We start from the raw sequence: 17,245 nt of genomic DNA on the forward strand, positions 1-17,245 counted from the left end.
ATTTCCCCTATTGGGCCCTGCCCCTCCTGCCCCCAGGGGGTCAGAGCCAAAATTTATACAAGTTCTGTTCCCCTTCACCAAAGGATGTTTGTGGCTGAATTTGGTTACAATTCATGTAGAACTCTATGACTAGTAGCGATTTAAAGGATTTAACTCTATTTCCGCTATTGGGATCCGCCCCTCCTGCCCCCGGGGGACCAGAGCCAAAATTTATACAAGTTCTGTTCCCCTTCCCCCAAGGATATTTGTGGCCAAATTTGGTTACATTCTATTCAGAACTCTATGACTAGTAGCGATTTAAAGGATTTACCTCTATTTCCCCTATTGGGCCCCACCCCTCCTGCCCCCGCTGGGGTCAGAGCCAAAATTTATATAAGTTCTGTTCCCCTTCCCGAAAGGATGTTTGTGGCCAAATTTGGTTACATTCCATTCAGAACTCTATGGCTAGTAGCGATTTAAAGGATTTACCTCTATTTCCCCTATTGGGCCCCGCCCCTCCTGACCCCAGGGGGTCAGAGCCAAAATTTATACAAGTTCTGTTCCCCTTCCACCAAGAATGTTTCTGGCAAATTTGGTTACAATCCATGCAGAACTCTAGGACAAGTAGCGATTTATAAGATAAACCTCTATTTCCCCTATTGGGTACCACCCCTCCTGCCCCCGGGGGCTCAGAACCAAAATTTATACAAGTTCTGTTCCCCTTCCCCCAAGGATGCTTCTGGCCAAATTTGGTTGCAATCCATGCAGAACTCTAGGACAAGTAGCAATTTATAGGATTAACCTCTATTTCCCCTATTGGGCCCCGCCCCTCCTGCCCCTGGGGGATCAGAGCCAAAATTTATTCAAGTTCTATTCCCCTTCCCCGAAAGATGTTTGTGGTCAAATTTGGTTACAATCCATGCAGAACTCTAGGACAAGTAGCGATTTATAGGATTAACCTTTATTTACCCTATTGGCCCCGCCCCTCCTGCCCCTGGGGGGTCAGAACCAAAATTTATACAAGTTCTGTTCCCCTTCCCCTAAGGATGTTTGTGGCCAAATTTGGTTACAATCCATGCAGAACTCTATGACTAGTAGCGATTTAAAGGAAATGTTGACGGACGGACGGACGACGGACGGACAACGGACACTGGACGCCGGACGACGGGCCAGGTGAGCTAAAAATATCCGAGAATGGCACGAAACCTCGACATTATATTGTGACTTCACAATGGAGACATTGACATTGCATATTGATTTGGCAAAAGAATCCTTTGAAAAATCACTAGAATGGTACATTTAAACATATTTTATCTAAACTTGGTAGAGGAACAAAATCTTTAAATCATAATTCTTATGTTACTAATTAATAGGGCAACATTCTGTCATATCGTGATGATCTTCTAACAAGAGGCCCAAAGGGCCTTAACGGTCATCTGACTACCTTGGCAATAGTAAAGTTAATTATATATGGTGTCACTTTGTCAGAACCATGTCAGGATCATTTTCAATTTCTTTCAACAAATTTCATTTCAAACAAGAGGCCCAAGGGCCTTAACATATAGGAAATTAATTAGATATAGTGTCATGGTAGCCATCTTCAATTTGTGATCAACCAGAGATGTAACAATACTTTGTCGGGACCATGTCAGGATCATTTCATGCAAGTTTCAGCCAAATCGCACCGGTAGAACTTGAGAAGAAGTTCAAAATGTGTTTTCAAGATGGCGGCTGTGGCAGCCATCTTGCATTTCAGATCGACCCGAAAAATAACAACACTTTATCAGGACCAAGTGAGGATCATTTCATGTAAGTTTCAGCCAAATCGCACCGGTAAAACTTGATAAGAAGTTCGAAATATGTTTTCAAGATGGCGGATGTGGCGGCCATCCATGAATTCGGATCGACCCGAAAAATAACAACACTTTGTTAAGACCATATCAGAATCATTTCATGCAAGTTTCAGCCAAATCCCACCGGTAGAACTTGAGAAGAAGTTCAAAATGTGTTTTCAAGATGGCGGCTGTGGCAGCCATCTTGCATTTCGGATCGACCCGAAAAATAACAACACTTTGTCGGGACCATGTCAGGATCATTTCATGCAAGTTTCACTCAAATCACACCAGTAGAACTTGAGAAGAAGTTCAAAATGTGTTTTCAAGATGGCGTCTGTGGCGGCCATCTTGCATTTCGGATTGACCCGAAAAATAACATCACTTTGTCGGGACCATGTCAGGATCATTTCATGCAAGTTTCAGCCAAATCCCACTGGTAGAACTTGATAAGAAGTTCAAAATGTGTTTTCAAGATGGCGGCTATGGCGGCCATCTTGGATTTCGGATCGACCCGAAAAATAACAACACTTTGTTAGGATCATTTCATGCAAGTTTCAGCCAAATCGCAGCAGTAGAACTTGAGAAGAAGTTCAAAATGTGTTTTCAAGATGGCGGCTGTGGCGGCCATCTTGCATTTCGGATCGACCCGAAAAATAACAACACTTTGTCGGGACCATGTCAGGATCATTTCATGCAAGTTTCAGCCAAATCGCACCGGTAGAACTTGAGACGAAGTTCAAAATGTGAAAAGTTAACGCACGGTGGATGGCGCACGGCGGACGGCGCACGGCGGACGATGACGGACGAAACATGATGACTTCGGGTCAGATGACCTAAAAATGTAAGAACTCACTCAAAGTCAAATTGAAGGTCAAATTATTAAAGATCTTTTCACTCACAACATAAAATAACCTAACAGCTTTTATTCCTTTCCAAAGTTAATTATATACATTTTGGTTTAATATAATTACTTGACTTTGTACATAAAGCAACACTTCACTTGTGATTTTACAGGTTTTGATCCAGATAACATTATACAGCATAATAAAGAGACTTTCTGTTTCTTACACAAACAGTTGGCATGGACTATGGAGTCAGCGATGGATAATTATCAAAATCTGTTCACTGCATAACCCTGCTAACCTTGTGTTTATCAATCACAGTTACTATTTCTGGTACTTGTACTTCTAAATCTTTCTAGTTTGGGATCAAATTCCACTGGTAGCTATGTAAATGTAAAGTGTGCAGGTCTATAAGTGTCCCTGAAGCCCTAAATTACTTGCCAAATTTAACTTTCTTCCTATCGATTCCAATGTCACTTCTATAAAAATTAACAATAATCAGAGATCTAATTATCAAAATAATTTCCCTCTCATTAACACGTAAAACCATTAATTTGAACAGAGGCCACCTAGATAAACTGAAGTCACTTATATATCTAAGTATGTTTACACAATAATTAATGGACGCTGCTTGGTAGACATTACTGGAAATGAGATCAAAACAGATTACTATAATAGACTGGACAAGTTTTCTTCTTTTTCATTTTGTTCTATAAAAGCAAACTTTGTAGGGGAAAATTATTTCCTAGCAAATCTTCTATGAAGCATTATATCTCATACAAATTTATTTCTATGTAGGTCAAAATGTAGATCAAGTAAAATATCTGTGTAAACTTAAGCTAAAAGGCAATACACAAACTTGTAAAAAAATAATTATAAGCTAGCATGAAATGGCAAAATCCTGCGAAACAGACAATGTTACTGTATCGTGTATATATGCTTCTGGTAAAGTTCTTCATTATTATAACCAATATGTAACTGTATCGCGTATGTTCTGGTAAAGTTCTTCATTATAATAACCAATATGTTACTGTATTGTGTATGCTTAACCAATATGTTACTGTATTGTGTATGCTTCTGGTAAAGTTCTTCATTATAATAACCAATATGTTACTGTATTGTGTATGCTTCTGGTAAAGTTCTTCATTATTATAACCAATATGTAACTGTATTGTGTATGCTTCTGGTAAAGTTCTTCATTATCATAACCAATATGTTACTGTATTGTGTATGCTTCTGGTAAAGTGTATGCTTCTGGTAAAGTTCTTCATTATTATAACTTATATGTTACGGTATCGTGTATGCTTCTGGTAAAGTTCTTCATTATTATAACCAATATGTAACTGTATTGTGTATGCTTCTGGTAAAGTTCTTCATTATCATAACCAATATGTTACTCCATTGTGTATGCTTCTGGTAAAGTTCTTCATTATCATAACCAATATGTTACTGTATTGTGTATGCTTCTGGTAAAGTTCTTCATTATTATAACCAATATGTTACTGTATTGTGTATGCTTCTGGTAAAGTTCTTCATTATTATAACCAATATGTTACTGTATTGTGTATGCTTCTGGTAAAGTTCTTCATTATTATAACCAATATGTTACGGTATCGTGTATGCTTCTGGTAAAGTTCTTCATTATTATAACTATATGTTACGGTATTGTGTATGCTTCTGGTAAAGTTCTTCATTATTATAACCAATATGTTACTGTATTGTGTATGCTTCTGGTAAAGTTCTTCATTATTATAACCAATATGTTACTGTATTGTGTATGCTTCTGGTAAAGTTCTTCATTATTATAACCAATATGTTACTGTATTGTGTATGCTTCTGGTAAAGTTCTTCATTTATACTATTTTATGTCAATATGTTACTGTATTGTGTATGCTTCTGGTAAAGTTCTTCATTATTATAACCAATATGTTACTGTATTGTGTATGCTTCTGGTAAAGTTCTTCATTATTATAACCAATATGTTACTGTATTGTGTATGCTTCTGGTAAAGTTCTTCATTATTATAACCAATATGTTACTGTATTGTGTATGCTTCTGGTAAAGTTCTTCATTATTATAACCAATATGTTACTGTATCGTGTATGCTTCTGGTAAAGTTCTTCATTATTATAACCAATATGTTACTCCATTGTGTATGCTTCTGGTAAAGTTCTTCATTATTATAACCAATATGTTACTGTATTGTGTATGCTTCTGGTAAAGTTCTTCATTATTATAACCAATATGTTACTGTATTGTGTATGCTTCTGGTAAAGTTCTTCATTATTATAACCAATATGTTACTGTATTGTGTATGCTTCTGGTAAAGTTCTTCATTATTATAACCAATATGTTACTGTATTGTGTATGCTTCTGGTAAAGTTCTTCATTATTATAACCAATATGTTACGGTATTGTGTATGCTTCTGGTAAAGTTCTTCATTATTATATAACCAATATGTTACTGTATTGTGTATGCTTCTGGTAAAGTTCTTCATTATTATAACCAATATGTATGTATGGTATTCTGGTAAAGTTGCTTCAGTTCTTATTATTATAACCAATATGTTACTGTATCGTGTATGCTTCTGGTAAAGTTCTTCATTATTATAACCAATATGTTAACTGTATTGTGTATGCTTCTGGTAAAGTTCTTCATTATTATAACCAATATGTTACGTATTGTGTATGCTTCTGGTAAAGTTCTTCATTATTATAACCAATATGTTACGTATGTGTATGCTTCTGGTAAAGTTCTTCATTATTATAACCAATATGTTACGTATGTGTATGCTTCTGGTAAAGTTCTTCATTATTATAACCAATATGTTACTGTATCGTGTATGCTTCTGGTAAAGTTCTTCATTATTATAACCAATTGTACTATTGTGTATGCTTCTGGTAAAGTTCTTCATTATTATAACCAATATGTTACTGTATTGTGTATGCTTCTGGTAAAGTTCTTCATTATTATAACCAATATGTTACTGTATTGTGTATGCTTCTGGTAAAGTTCTTCATTATTATAACCAATATGTTACTGTATTGTGTATGCTTCTGGTAAAGTTCTTCATTATTATAACCAATATGTTACTGTATTGTGTATGCTTCTGGTAAAGTTCTTCATTATTATAACCAATATGTTACTGTATTGTGTATGCTTCTGGTAAAGTTCTTCATTATTATAACCAATATGTTACTGTATTGTGTATGCTTCTGGTAAAGTTCTTCATTATTATAACCAATATGTTACTGTATTGTGTATGCTTCTGGTAAAGTTCTTCATTATTATAACCAATATGTTACGGTATTGTGTATGCTTCTGGTAAAGTTCTTCATTATTATAACCAATATGTAACTGTATTGTGTATGCTTCTGGTAAAGTTCTTCATTATTATAACCAATATGTTACTGTATTGTGTATGCTTCTGGTAAAGTTCTTCATTATTATAACCAATATGTTACGGTATTGTGTATGCTTCTGGTAAAGTTCTTCATTATTATAACCAATATGTTACTGTATTGTGTATGCTTCTGGTAAAGTTCTTCATTATTATAACCAATATGTTACTGTATTGTGTATGCTTCTGGTAAAGTTCTTCTTCATTATTATAACCAATATGTTACTTTGTGTATGCTTCTGGTAAAGTTCTTCATTATTATAACCAATATGTACTGTATTGTTATGCTTCTGGTAAAGTTCTTCATTATTATAACCAATATGTAACTGTATTATGTATGCTTCTGGTAAAGTTCTTCATTATTATAACCAATATGTTACTGTATTGTGTATGCTTCTGGTAAATTTCTTCATTATTATTACCAATATGTTACTGTATTGTGTATGCTTCTGGTAAAGTTCTTCATTATTATAACCAATATGTAACTGTATTGTGTATGCTTCTGGTAAAGTTCTTCATTATTATAACCAATATGTTACTGTATTGTGTATGCTTCTGGTAAATTTCTTCATTATTATTACCAATATGTTACTGTATTGTGTATGCTTCTGGTAAAGTTCTTCATTATTATAACCAATATGTAACTGTATTGCGTATGTTCTGGTAAAGTTCTTCATTATAATAACCAATATGTTACTCCATTGTGTATGCTTCTGGTAAAGTTCTTCATTATTATAACCAATATGTTACTCCATTGTGTATGCTTCTGGTAAAGTGTATGCTTCTGGTAAAGTTCTTCATTATTATAACCAATATGTTACTCCATTGTGTATGCTTCTGGTAAAGTTCTTCATTATTATAACCAATATGTTACTGTATTGTGTATGCTTCTGGTAAAGTTCTTCATTATTATAACCAATATGTTACTCCATTGTGTATGCTTCTGGTAAAGTTCTTCATTATTATAACTTATATGTTACTGTATTGTGTATGCTTCTGGTAAAGTTCTTCATTATTATAACCAATATGTAACTGTATTGTGTATGCTTCTGGTAAAGTTCTTCATTATTATAACCAATATGTTACTGTATTGTGTATGCTTCTGGTAAAGTTCTTCATTATTATAACCAATATGTAACTGTATTGTGTATGCTTCTGGTAAAGTTCTTCATTATTATAACCAATATGTTACTGTATTGTGTATGCTTCTGGTAAAGTTCTTCATTATTATAACCAATATGTTACTGTATCGTGTATGCTTCTGGTAAAGTTCTTCATTATTATAACCAATATGTTACATGTTATGTTCTGGTAAAGTTTTCATTATTATAACCAATAGTTAATTGTGTATGCTTCTGGTAAAGTTCTTCATTATATATAACATATCCATTGTTATCTATTGTGTATGCTTCTGGTAAAGTTCTTCATTATTATAACCAATATGTTACTGTATTGTGTATGCTTCTGGTAAAGTTCTTCATTATTGTATGCTTCTGTTATTGTGTATGCTTCTGGTAAAGTTCTTCATTATTATAACCAATATGTTACTGTATTGTGTATGCTTCTGGTAAAGTTCTTCATTATTATAAACAATATGTTACTGTATTGTGTATGCTTCTGGTAAAGTTCTTCATTAGTTATGTGTATGCTTCTGGTAAAGTTCTTCATTTTATAACCAATATGTTACTGTATTGTGTATGCTTCTGGTAAAGTTCTTCATTATTATAACCAATATGTTACGGTATCGTGTATGCTTCTGGTAAAGTTCTTCATTATTATAACCTATATGTTACGGTATTGTGTATGCTTCTGGTAAAGTTCTTCATTATTATAACCAATATGTTACTGTATTGTGTATGCTTCTGGTAAAGTTCTTCATTATTATAACCAATATGTTACTGTATTGTGTATGCTTCTGGTAAAGTTCTTCATTATTATAACCAATATGTAACTGTATTGTGTATGCTTCTGGTAAAGTTCTTCATTATTATAACCAATATGTTACGGTATTGTGTATGCTTCTGGTAAAGTTCTTCATTATTATAACCATATGTTGTATTGTATGCTTCTGGTAAAGTTCTTATTATTATAACCAATATGTTAACTGTATTGGTATGCTTCTGGTAAAGTTCTTCATTATTATAACCAAATATGTTACTGTATTATGTATGCTTCTGGTAAAGTTCTTCATTATTATAACCAATATGTTACTGTATGTATGCTTCTGGTAAAGTTCTTCTTATTATAACCAATATGTACTATATGCTTCTGGTAAAGTTCTTCATTATTATAACCAATATGTACTGTATGTGTTGCTTCTGGTAAAGTTCTTCATTATTATAACCAATATGTTACTGTATTGTGTATGCTTCTGGTAAAGTTCTTCATTATTATAACCAATATGTTACGGTATTGTGTATGCTTCTGGTAAAGTTCTTCATTATTATAACCAATATGTTACTGTATTGTGTATGCTTCTGGTAAAGTTCTTCATTATTATAACCAATATATGTTACTGTATTGTGTATGCTTCTGGTAAAGTTCTTCATTATTATAACCAATATGTTACTGTATTGTGTATGCTTCTGGTAAAGTTCTTCATTATTATAACCAATATGTAACTGTATTGTGTATGCTTCTGGTAAAGTTCTTCATTATTATAACCAATATGTTACTGTATTGTGTATGCTTCTGGTAAAGTTCTTCATTATTATAACCAATATGTTACGGTATTGTGTATGCTTCTGGTAAAGTTCTTCATTATTATAACCAATATGTTACGGTATTGTGTATGCTTCTGGTAAAGTTCTTCATTATTATAACCAATATGTTACTGTATTGTGTATGCTTCTGGTAAAGTTCTTCATTATTATAACCTATATGTTACGGTATTGTGTATGCTTCTGGTAAAGTTCTTCATTATTATAACCTATATGTTACTGTATTGTGTATGCTTCTGGTATTGTGTATGCTTCTGGTAAAGTTCTTCATTATTATAACCTATATGTTACGGTATTGTGTATGCTTCTGGTAAAGTTCTTCATTATTATAACCAATATGTTACTGTATTGTGTATTCTTCTTTGTTGTTATATATTTTCAATATTTACTTAAAACATAAGATGTCTATAGTCTACATTTCAGAAAAAATCAGTAAACATAAATACATAGCAAGCTTAATGTAGAAAAACATCTACAAATGGTCTCCTCGGCCAACCACCCAAAATTCATCAAATTACCATTAAAACTACAGTAGCTAATATCTAGAGACTTTCTAGTTATTTGTTTTTATTTGCAAAACAAAGATTTTCAGGTTCTATAAATTCGTGACTAATTAATGCAAATTGTGGGACTAACAAATACATACCTACCAATGTAGTATACATATGGTATTGTGCCCCATGGTAAAATGGGTTCTATCTAAAAATAACATCGTTGCTTGTTTACACAGGTCAAGAACTTGTCACATGTTTTTATTTTTAAAACCAAATTAATTACATATACAGTAAAAAGGAAGCAATTGTTTGCATGGCATATATGCATGAGGTTAGAAACCACCCAGTGAAGTCCAATCTTCAAAGTAACAGTGTACTAGTTTATCCATATATACTTATTATTACAGTTCAATAGTACATAGATGTTTATCTGTACAAAGTCACCGTCCAAACCTACATTCCAGTGAAGATAGAAATTGATTTCAACTAACACACACAATAGACCATTCCGCAATGAAAACCTTGCATGGTAGGTTTAACTATGAGAAACAAGCAAGGCATGGCCACAGCCTTAAGCTATTTACATACCAGTACTGTTACCAATGTAAATATTTTGTGTAAAATAGAAAATCACTTTGCATATCTCGCCTATAATATGGCTTGTTGACTCCTCCTATTTTATGTTTAATAAATAATTCATTTATTTGCTGCTGATGATTAAATCATAAAATGAATCTGTGGATGATTTTGGATCAATTCTATCATATTCAATCACAGTCGATCCCAAACAAAAAAATAATTCTCAATCTTCACCCCACATTCATACTGAACTTTCTAACTTTGATTTTTCCTGTTTTCACCATATTGTTAAAGTGAACAGTCGGGCAAGGATGGCTAAAGTCGGTAAAAATGGTGTGAATGTATCCAGTATAATTTCTTATGAAATGGAAAAATAAAATCTCTCGTCAAAATCTGTCTGCGTACGAAGAAATTGATTTAAAGTTTGGGAATTCTAAAACGTCCTCCCGGCTCACTATGTCTGTAGTTACATTTCCACGCAGCCTCGCTTTCAATGCTTTCAACTTTTCTTTACTTTAATGGTCAAAATTGGGAAACTAAGCAGAACTTGACCGTCGTATTAATATGTGAGAACTTTTGGAAGGCCAATGAACGCATTTAGACTGGTTTTCATTGCCCGACTATTCACTTTAAATAAATTATATATTTAGATGTACTATATTGTCTGCTGTCATGAATTACAATATTCAGTCATTGTGTATTATATATTTCGGCATTGACGAGTGTAAACAAAAAAAATTCATTTGTACTTGCAAGCTATGCTATGTTTTGCACTGTCTTTTGAATTCCTGTTTTGTTTTTCTTAATCAACAATTGTTATTTTATGAAATAGCATTGATTATTTGCTTTATCATGAGAAATTCTTAATAACAGCAAAAGCAACTTCTACCAGTTTTGTCATTAAATGGCCATTCATGAGCTCGAGTTGTATCATCAGATAATGATTCAAATATATATGTCAACTTAAATGTGTTTTATGTCTTGGCGATAAGAAATTACCGTAAAATAGGGCTGAGTATTGGAACAGCTGAAACGATACTCGATACGAATTGACGATACGAAGGAAATATTTTTCATGTTAAAATTGTTACTGATATTGTGAAAGACATATTTTGAACAAAATAGTTGTTTGCAAGTCATGCAAAAAAATGCAAGCTGTCATGTGCTCTGCTAAGTTGTATTCAATGTTACGCAAACGCATTTCCGGTGTGTCTTAGTGACTCGGAAGCTTGACCCTTCCTATCAATAGAATGTACTACAGAAATCCTATGCCTGGATGATATATTATATGAACTTAAGCAGATATTTTTTGTCAAAAGAAGTGAAAAACGGTAGTTTTTAATATTTGAGCGATACAACAGCATGTTGCCGTATCGCTTTTCGATACTTTGTTAAATACCGGTACAAATCGGTATATCGGTATACCGATCCAGTCCTAAATATGACTTATTTGATCTTTGAACTTTAAGTCAATTCAAGGTCAAATAACAGCAGTGCCAAACACATTTGGTGATGCACTTCTATAATTAATTTTCAACATCATCTAAGCAAGTCAAAGCTAGCTGGATATCAACAAAATAACTGTAAAATGTACACTTATTTGACATTGAGGTCAAGGTTACACTGACCTTAACTATATATAGCTAGTGCATAGCAAGGTACAAGGTACATGTATCTTGTCTGTATAGGTTAATTTAAGTTGTAACATCCTTATTTGTCTGAAGCTTGACATAGTGTGCAAGCAAAGTAAAAACCAACTTGATGTTAACGCTATTAGTATACATCTAAACCCAACTTGATGCTAACGCTATTAGTATACATCTAAACCCAACTTGATGCTAACGTTATTAGTCTACATCTAAACCCAACTTGATGCTAACGCTATTAGTCTACATCTAAACCCAACGTACTATAAGACTCTTTCATATGTGGATATGAAGAATAGGGATATTCTACCCGAGGGTCACAAAATGTAGTAAAACCCGAGGCATGCCGAGGGTTTTGCAACATTTTGTGATCCCGAGGGTAGAATATCCCTATCCTTCATATCCACTTACGAAAGAGTATTTTTCTTTCATATTTTGATGTTTATTGCAATTTCACAACTATAATATCCCATCATTTGGAAATAAATTCGACGAAAATGCACAACTGGAAGTCAATTTTCCATACATGAAAAATTACGTGATATTTTCAACACAAATTCCGTTGTTTGCATCTTTTATAGTAAAACCAGTCATATTTGCATAAAAAATATTAAAATTTTGCCAAGGAAAAAGAGATTTTGTTGATGCCATGACGTCACAAGGCTTTATTGCATGGGTAGCCATGCAATACAGCCTCAGGCGACTTGAGTTTATTGCCCTAGACCAGCCAGTATAACATCCGTAGGTATGAACGAAAAAAGCTTATAGCGCGCGTGCAAATCAAACTTGATGGTGCTCAACGTACAAAACCGTGTAGCGCGCAACCAAATCAAACTTGATGGTGCTCAATGTACAAAAGCTTATACCGCACAAGCAAATCAAACTTGATGGTGCTCAGCGTACAAAAGCTTATATCAAGGGAGCAAACCAAACTTGATGGTGCTCAACGTACAAAAGCTTATAGCACGAGCAAATCAAACTTGATGGTGCTCAACATACAAAATCTTATAGCCCGCAACCAAACCAAACTTGATAGTGCTCAATGCACAAAAGCTTATAGCGCGCAACCAAAGCAAATTTGTTGGTGCTCAATGTACAAACGCTTATAGAGCGGGAGCAAATCAAACTTAATGGTGCTCAACATAAAAAAGCTTATATCACGGGAGCAAACCAAACTTGATGGTGCTCATAATAAAAAAGCTTACAGCGCGCAAACAAATCAAACTTGATGGTGCTCAACATACAAATGCTTATAGCCCGCAACCAAAGGAAACTTGATGGTGCTCAATGTATGAAAGCTTATAGAGCTGGAGAAAATCAAACTTGAAGGCGCTTAACGTACAAAAGCTTATATCATGGGAGCAAACCAAACTTGATGGTGCTTAACGTACAAAAGCTTATATCACGGGAGCAAACCAAACTTGATGGTGCTCAGCGTACAAAAGCTTATATCACGGGAGTAAACCAAACTTGATGGTGCTCAACGTACAAAAGCTTATAGCTCGCAAGCAAATCAAACTTGATGGTGCTCAGCGTACAAAAGTTTACAGCGGGCAAGCAAACCAAACTTGATGGTGCTCAACGTACAAAATCTTATAGGGCGGAAGCAAATCAAACTTGATGGTGCTCAACGTACAAAAGCTTATATCACGGGAGTAAACCAAACTTGATGGTGCTCAACGTACAAAAGCTTACAGCGCGCAAGCAAACCAAACTTGATGGTGCTCAACGTACAAAATCTTATAGGGCGGAAGCAAATCAAACTTGATGGTGCTCAACATACAAAAGCTTATATCACGGGAGCAAACCAAATTTGATGGTGCTCAACGTACAAAAGCTTATATCACGGAAGCAAACCAAACTTGATGGTGCTCAGCGTACAATAGCTTATATCACGGGAGTAAACCAAACTTGATGGTGCTCAACGTACAAAAGCTTACAGCGGGCAAGCAAACCAAACTTGATGGTGCTCAACGTACAAAAGCATATAGCTTGCAAGCAAATCAAACTAGATGGTGCTGAACATACAAAAGCTTATCGGGCGGAAGCAAATCAAACTTGATGGTGCTCAACGTACCAAAGCTTATATCACGGGAGCAAACCAAACTTGATGGTGCTCAACGTACAAAAGCTTATATCACGGGAATCAACCAAACTTGATGGTGCTCAACGTACAAAGCTTATATCACGGGAGTAAACCAAACTTGATGGTGCTCAACGTACAAAAGCTTATATCACGGGAGCAAACCAAACTTGATGGTGCTCAACGTACAAAGCTTATATCACGGGAGCAACCAAACTTGATGGTGCTCAACGTACAAAGCTTATATCACGGGAGTAAACCAAACTTGATGGTGCTCAACGTACAAAGCTTATATCACGGGAGTAAACCAAACTTGATGGTGCTCAACGTACAAAAGCTTATATCACAGGAGCAAACCAAACTTGATGGTGCTCAATATCTTTATAAGTCAAGCTTAATTAGATTCTTTTAATACAACTGACAAATGGTAGCTTATACGTACATAATTAAACATTTCTTCTTGACTTTACCTAATCATTTTAAAATACTTTTTAATATTTGTGAAATAATATTGAGTCTCACAAGTTTTAATTGTTGTGCAACAGTTTGTGAAACAAATGTTATCATGGTCAAACACTCATTGTTCTATGGACGTATATACATCATATATTACATTAGCAGCAGATCTGATTCTGTATCAATGTAAGCTGCTAATTATATAATGAAACAGCTGCTGTTCTGTGCCATAGCTACTTCTTATCATTTCTTACTTAAATTTTCACACATTTCCATAGAGTAATTTTAATACTTTTTTTTATTTAGTAATTTAGAAACATTTTATCCACATACCAATATTGTTTGACCTAAACACACCTTCTAAACTCTCCATGTATATAACACGTAATAGGTAATACGTTTTCTTTCACCTCCCAATCATTGTTTGAAAATGATTGAATGCATGTTTACATGATGATGACATCATAAATCATCAGTTTAAACAAATGTGTTTCAACACATGCATGAACAGTTTATTACCAAATTATACACCGTCACCTCCTACACATTTTTTAATTCATGCTATTACTCAATTTACCTTATTTATCTTATGATAATTAGCTGCTTTATTTAGTTTATTCGCTATATTTTCCGTCAGAAATGAATTAAAAATTGTCTTAAAATGTACTTCAGATTTGAATGGGGGGGGGAGGATTTTAGAATTCTTATCTAGACAAGAAAAAACTGCATTCTGATATTTTTAGTACACTGTTACAATTGACTACTGTTTGTGATATTTTATTACACTGTTGTACAGTACTGTAATGGTACATACACTGCCCTGTGGTTTGGCAACTAGGTACTAAACTATAGTACATGGACCATCACCAGCAGTTTTTTTCATACATAATTTAGTACTTATATATCTATACAGCAGTGTAAGCGTTGTAGCAGGTGGACCATGTGTGTAAACCGTTATAACATATTTACATGTCTGACCCAGCTACACCTGTATACAGGTCACAAGGTCACACATATACACACACACAGTGTGTTGTAAACACTCCGTGAACACATACTGTTGCTTTCTTGCATCACTGGTATCTCAATTATAAGCAAATAAAATAATAGGTTAGTCCGCTTATATTAATTATGTATAAATGTAAACATTGGCAAACCAGTTTTTGTGTATACATTGTTCTACAAAATAGTATACGTAAACAATCTTCAAATACACATCCAGCAGATACAACAATGTTCCACAATGTATGGGAAATACAAAATTACTACAAACTACAATGTTATACATGTTGTAACACTGTATAGATATATGTAATTTGATAAATTGTGAATAATGCATAGAAGTGAGGTGTGTTCTCATGTCAAATATTTAAGCATTAGAATCATTATTTTGTTTTTTTCATAAAATGAGATTTTAGTTGTAATTGTATGTGTTTAAATGAACTGAAAATACAAACAGACAAAATACAGGAAACTTGCTAATTCTTATTTAAACAATAACTTTTTAATCTATGATAACTATTAATATGTATTAAACGGCAGATTCCATGGTAATAGTGTATTGCATAGCAACACCAGTATTTCTACCGAAAGTAGTTCATGTACATACATATATATTCACCAACACATTTTATTTCATTTAAAAAAAGAAAGACCTATTGCCAACCCAACTGATTTATATTTGGTAGTCAGCCCTACACAATTTGCCAGTATTGAACGGTATGGGTCTGTATTGCTTAGAATACAGCAACTCATTAGCATAAGCGAGTGATTGTATTGCGACGACAGCCAGCAGACGTCACAGGCTCCAGCCTGAGCATCTTCTGCTAGGCAGGTCATTTTAGAACTTGCATCCATGTTTTCATCAAATGCAGCAGCACTTGATAACAGCTAATTCCTCTAGCGGATACCTTGTGTACCGATAGTAGAATTAAGAGTGGAAATAGAGCTAATAAATAAGAATATATGCTAATGATATGGAAAATCCTAGGCATATTTACCTCCTCCCGAAGAGCCATTTAATTCTATTTCGACGTGTATCTTCCCATTCGGTTCTAGGTCAACCTGCAAAATGGATAGCACCGTAATTAAACAAGGCACCATATCTGGCTTTGCTGATACGTTAGTATATCATAGAGCATTCCACATAATAATAATGACCGTACATGTCTACGGAGCCGAGAAAATCCCAATACAACAGCTAAACCCTACCGTACGAGTCCTCGCTTCATTTTCCCGTGCCTCCATCTTGGAAATCAACATCCAAGGAGATCTATGTACGGTACACACTCTGGTGGCTTGTTAGACCGCCCCAAACATTATAGACCCTTCATGATGTGATAAATAAAAACAACAATATAAACGTACCCATAGATCCCGGTGTCTGCCTTTCACTTCCTCGAATGTGAGCGAACAGTTGGCCACGAACTCGTCGGGTGGTATAGCGGCATCGTGAAATACTGTTAGTCCTATAGTCTGTCCATTGTGAACAGACGAACAGAAATCCTCGTTCCACACTGGTTTTAACGTTTTGGGTTTTGTGGTCGTTTTTGCGATAGGCAAGTCATCTACATCTATCGCTATATAGGGGTCTATCAACTGTACATTTTTCGTACCACCGAGATTCAATCGCGTAGCGAAGTCAGTCGGCCTCAAGTCAACTGCTTCGCAAATTTTTAATTTCATAGATCCATTGAATACATTTGCCATTGTGGATGATAAAATCCGTCATAGGCGAGCTTTGGTTGGACCTGGCTTAAGCCTCTTAGCACAACAGTCGCCCCGTATAAACACAAAACACAGCAACACAAGCCACAGAGGGCCAGACCATCTCCAAATATCACGGAAGTCCTGGTAATGGAAAGGAATATGCTTCAGGGCTTGTGCGCATGCGCGGAGCTAGAAAAAAAATCTGTAGAAACCTCTATCTTGTGTATGAAAATTCCATTTTTAATAGCAAATGACCACACGAACCACTTGTTAATTTGAACACTTGAATTAAAATGTCTGTTTTAATTTCCATAGCGATAGGTAAACGTTTTGTTAAATAGAAAGTTTAGGAACGTAATGGATGTACTACACACAGGAATACATTATTAACATTAGCTAACTTTACTAGCCGGTATCACTACGATCATCATCAGCAAGTCAAAAAGGATATTACGGAATGGTTTCTACATTTTCTCTTATCCTTTTCTTATTCCAATTATT

At 34.5% G+C, this 17,245-nt stretch overlaps 1 protein-coding gene across 1 annotated transcript in view; it reads right to left on the reverse strand.

Moving 5' to 3' along the window:
* Positions 1–16,883, reverse strand: part of LOC138319410 (calcium-independent protein kinase C-like) — a 69,184-nt gene extending 52,301 nt beyond the window's left edge. The window contains exons 1-2 of the mRNA XM_069262524.1: positions 16,403–16,883; positions 16,036–16,099 (exon numbers count right to left, since the gene is read on the reverse strand). Coding sequence (XP_069118625.1) covers positions 16,036–16,099; positions 16,403–16,744 — 406 coding nt within the window. The 5' untranslated portion in view covers positions 16,745–16,883. The remainder of the gene's footprint in view (positions 1–16,035; positions 16,100–16,402) is intronic.
* Positions 16,884–17,245: the final 362 nt, after the last annotated feature.

This window comes from Argopecten irradians, chromosome 3 (assembly GCF_041381155.1).
Source record: "Argopecten irradians isolate NY chromosome 3, Ai_NY, whole genome shotgun sequence".
NCBI lineage: Eukaryota > Metazoa > Mollusca > Bivalvia > Pectinida > Pectinidae > Argopecten > Argopecten irradians.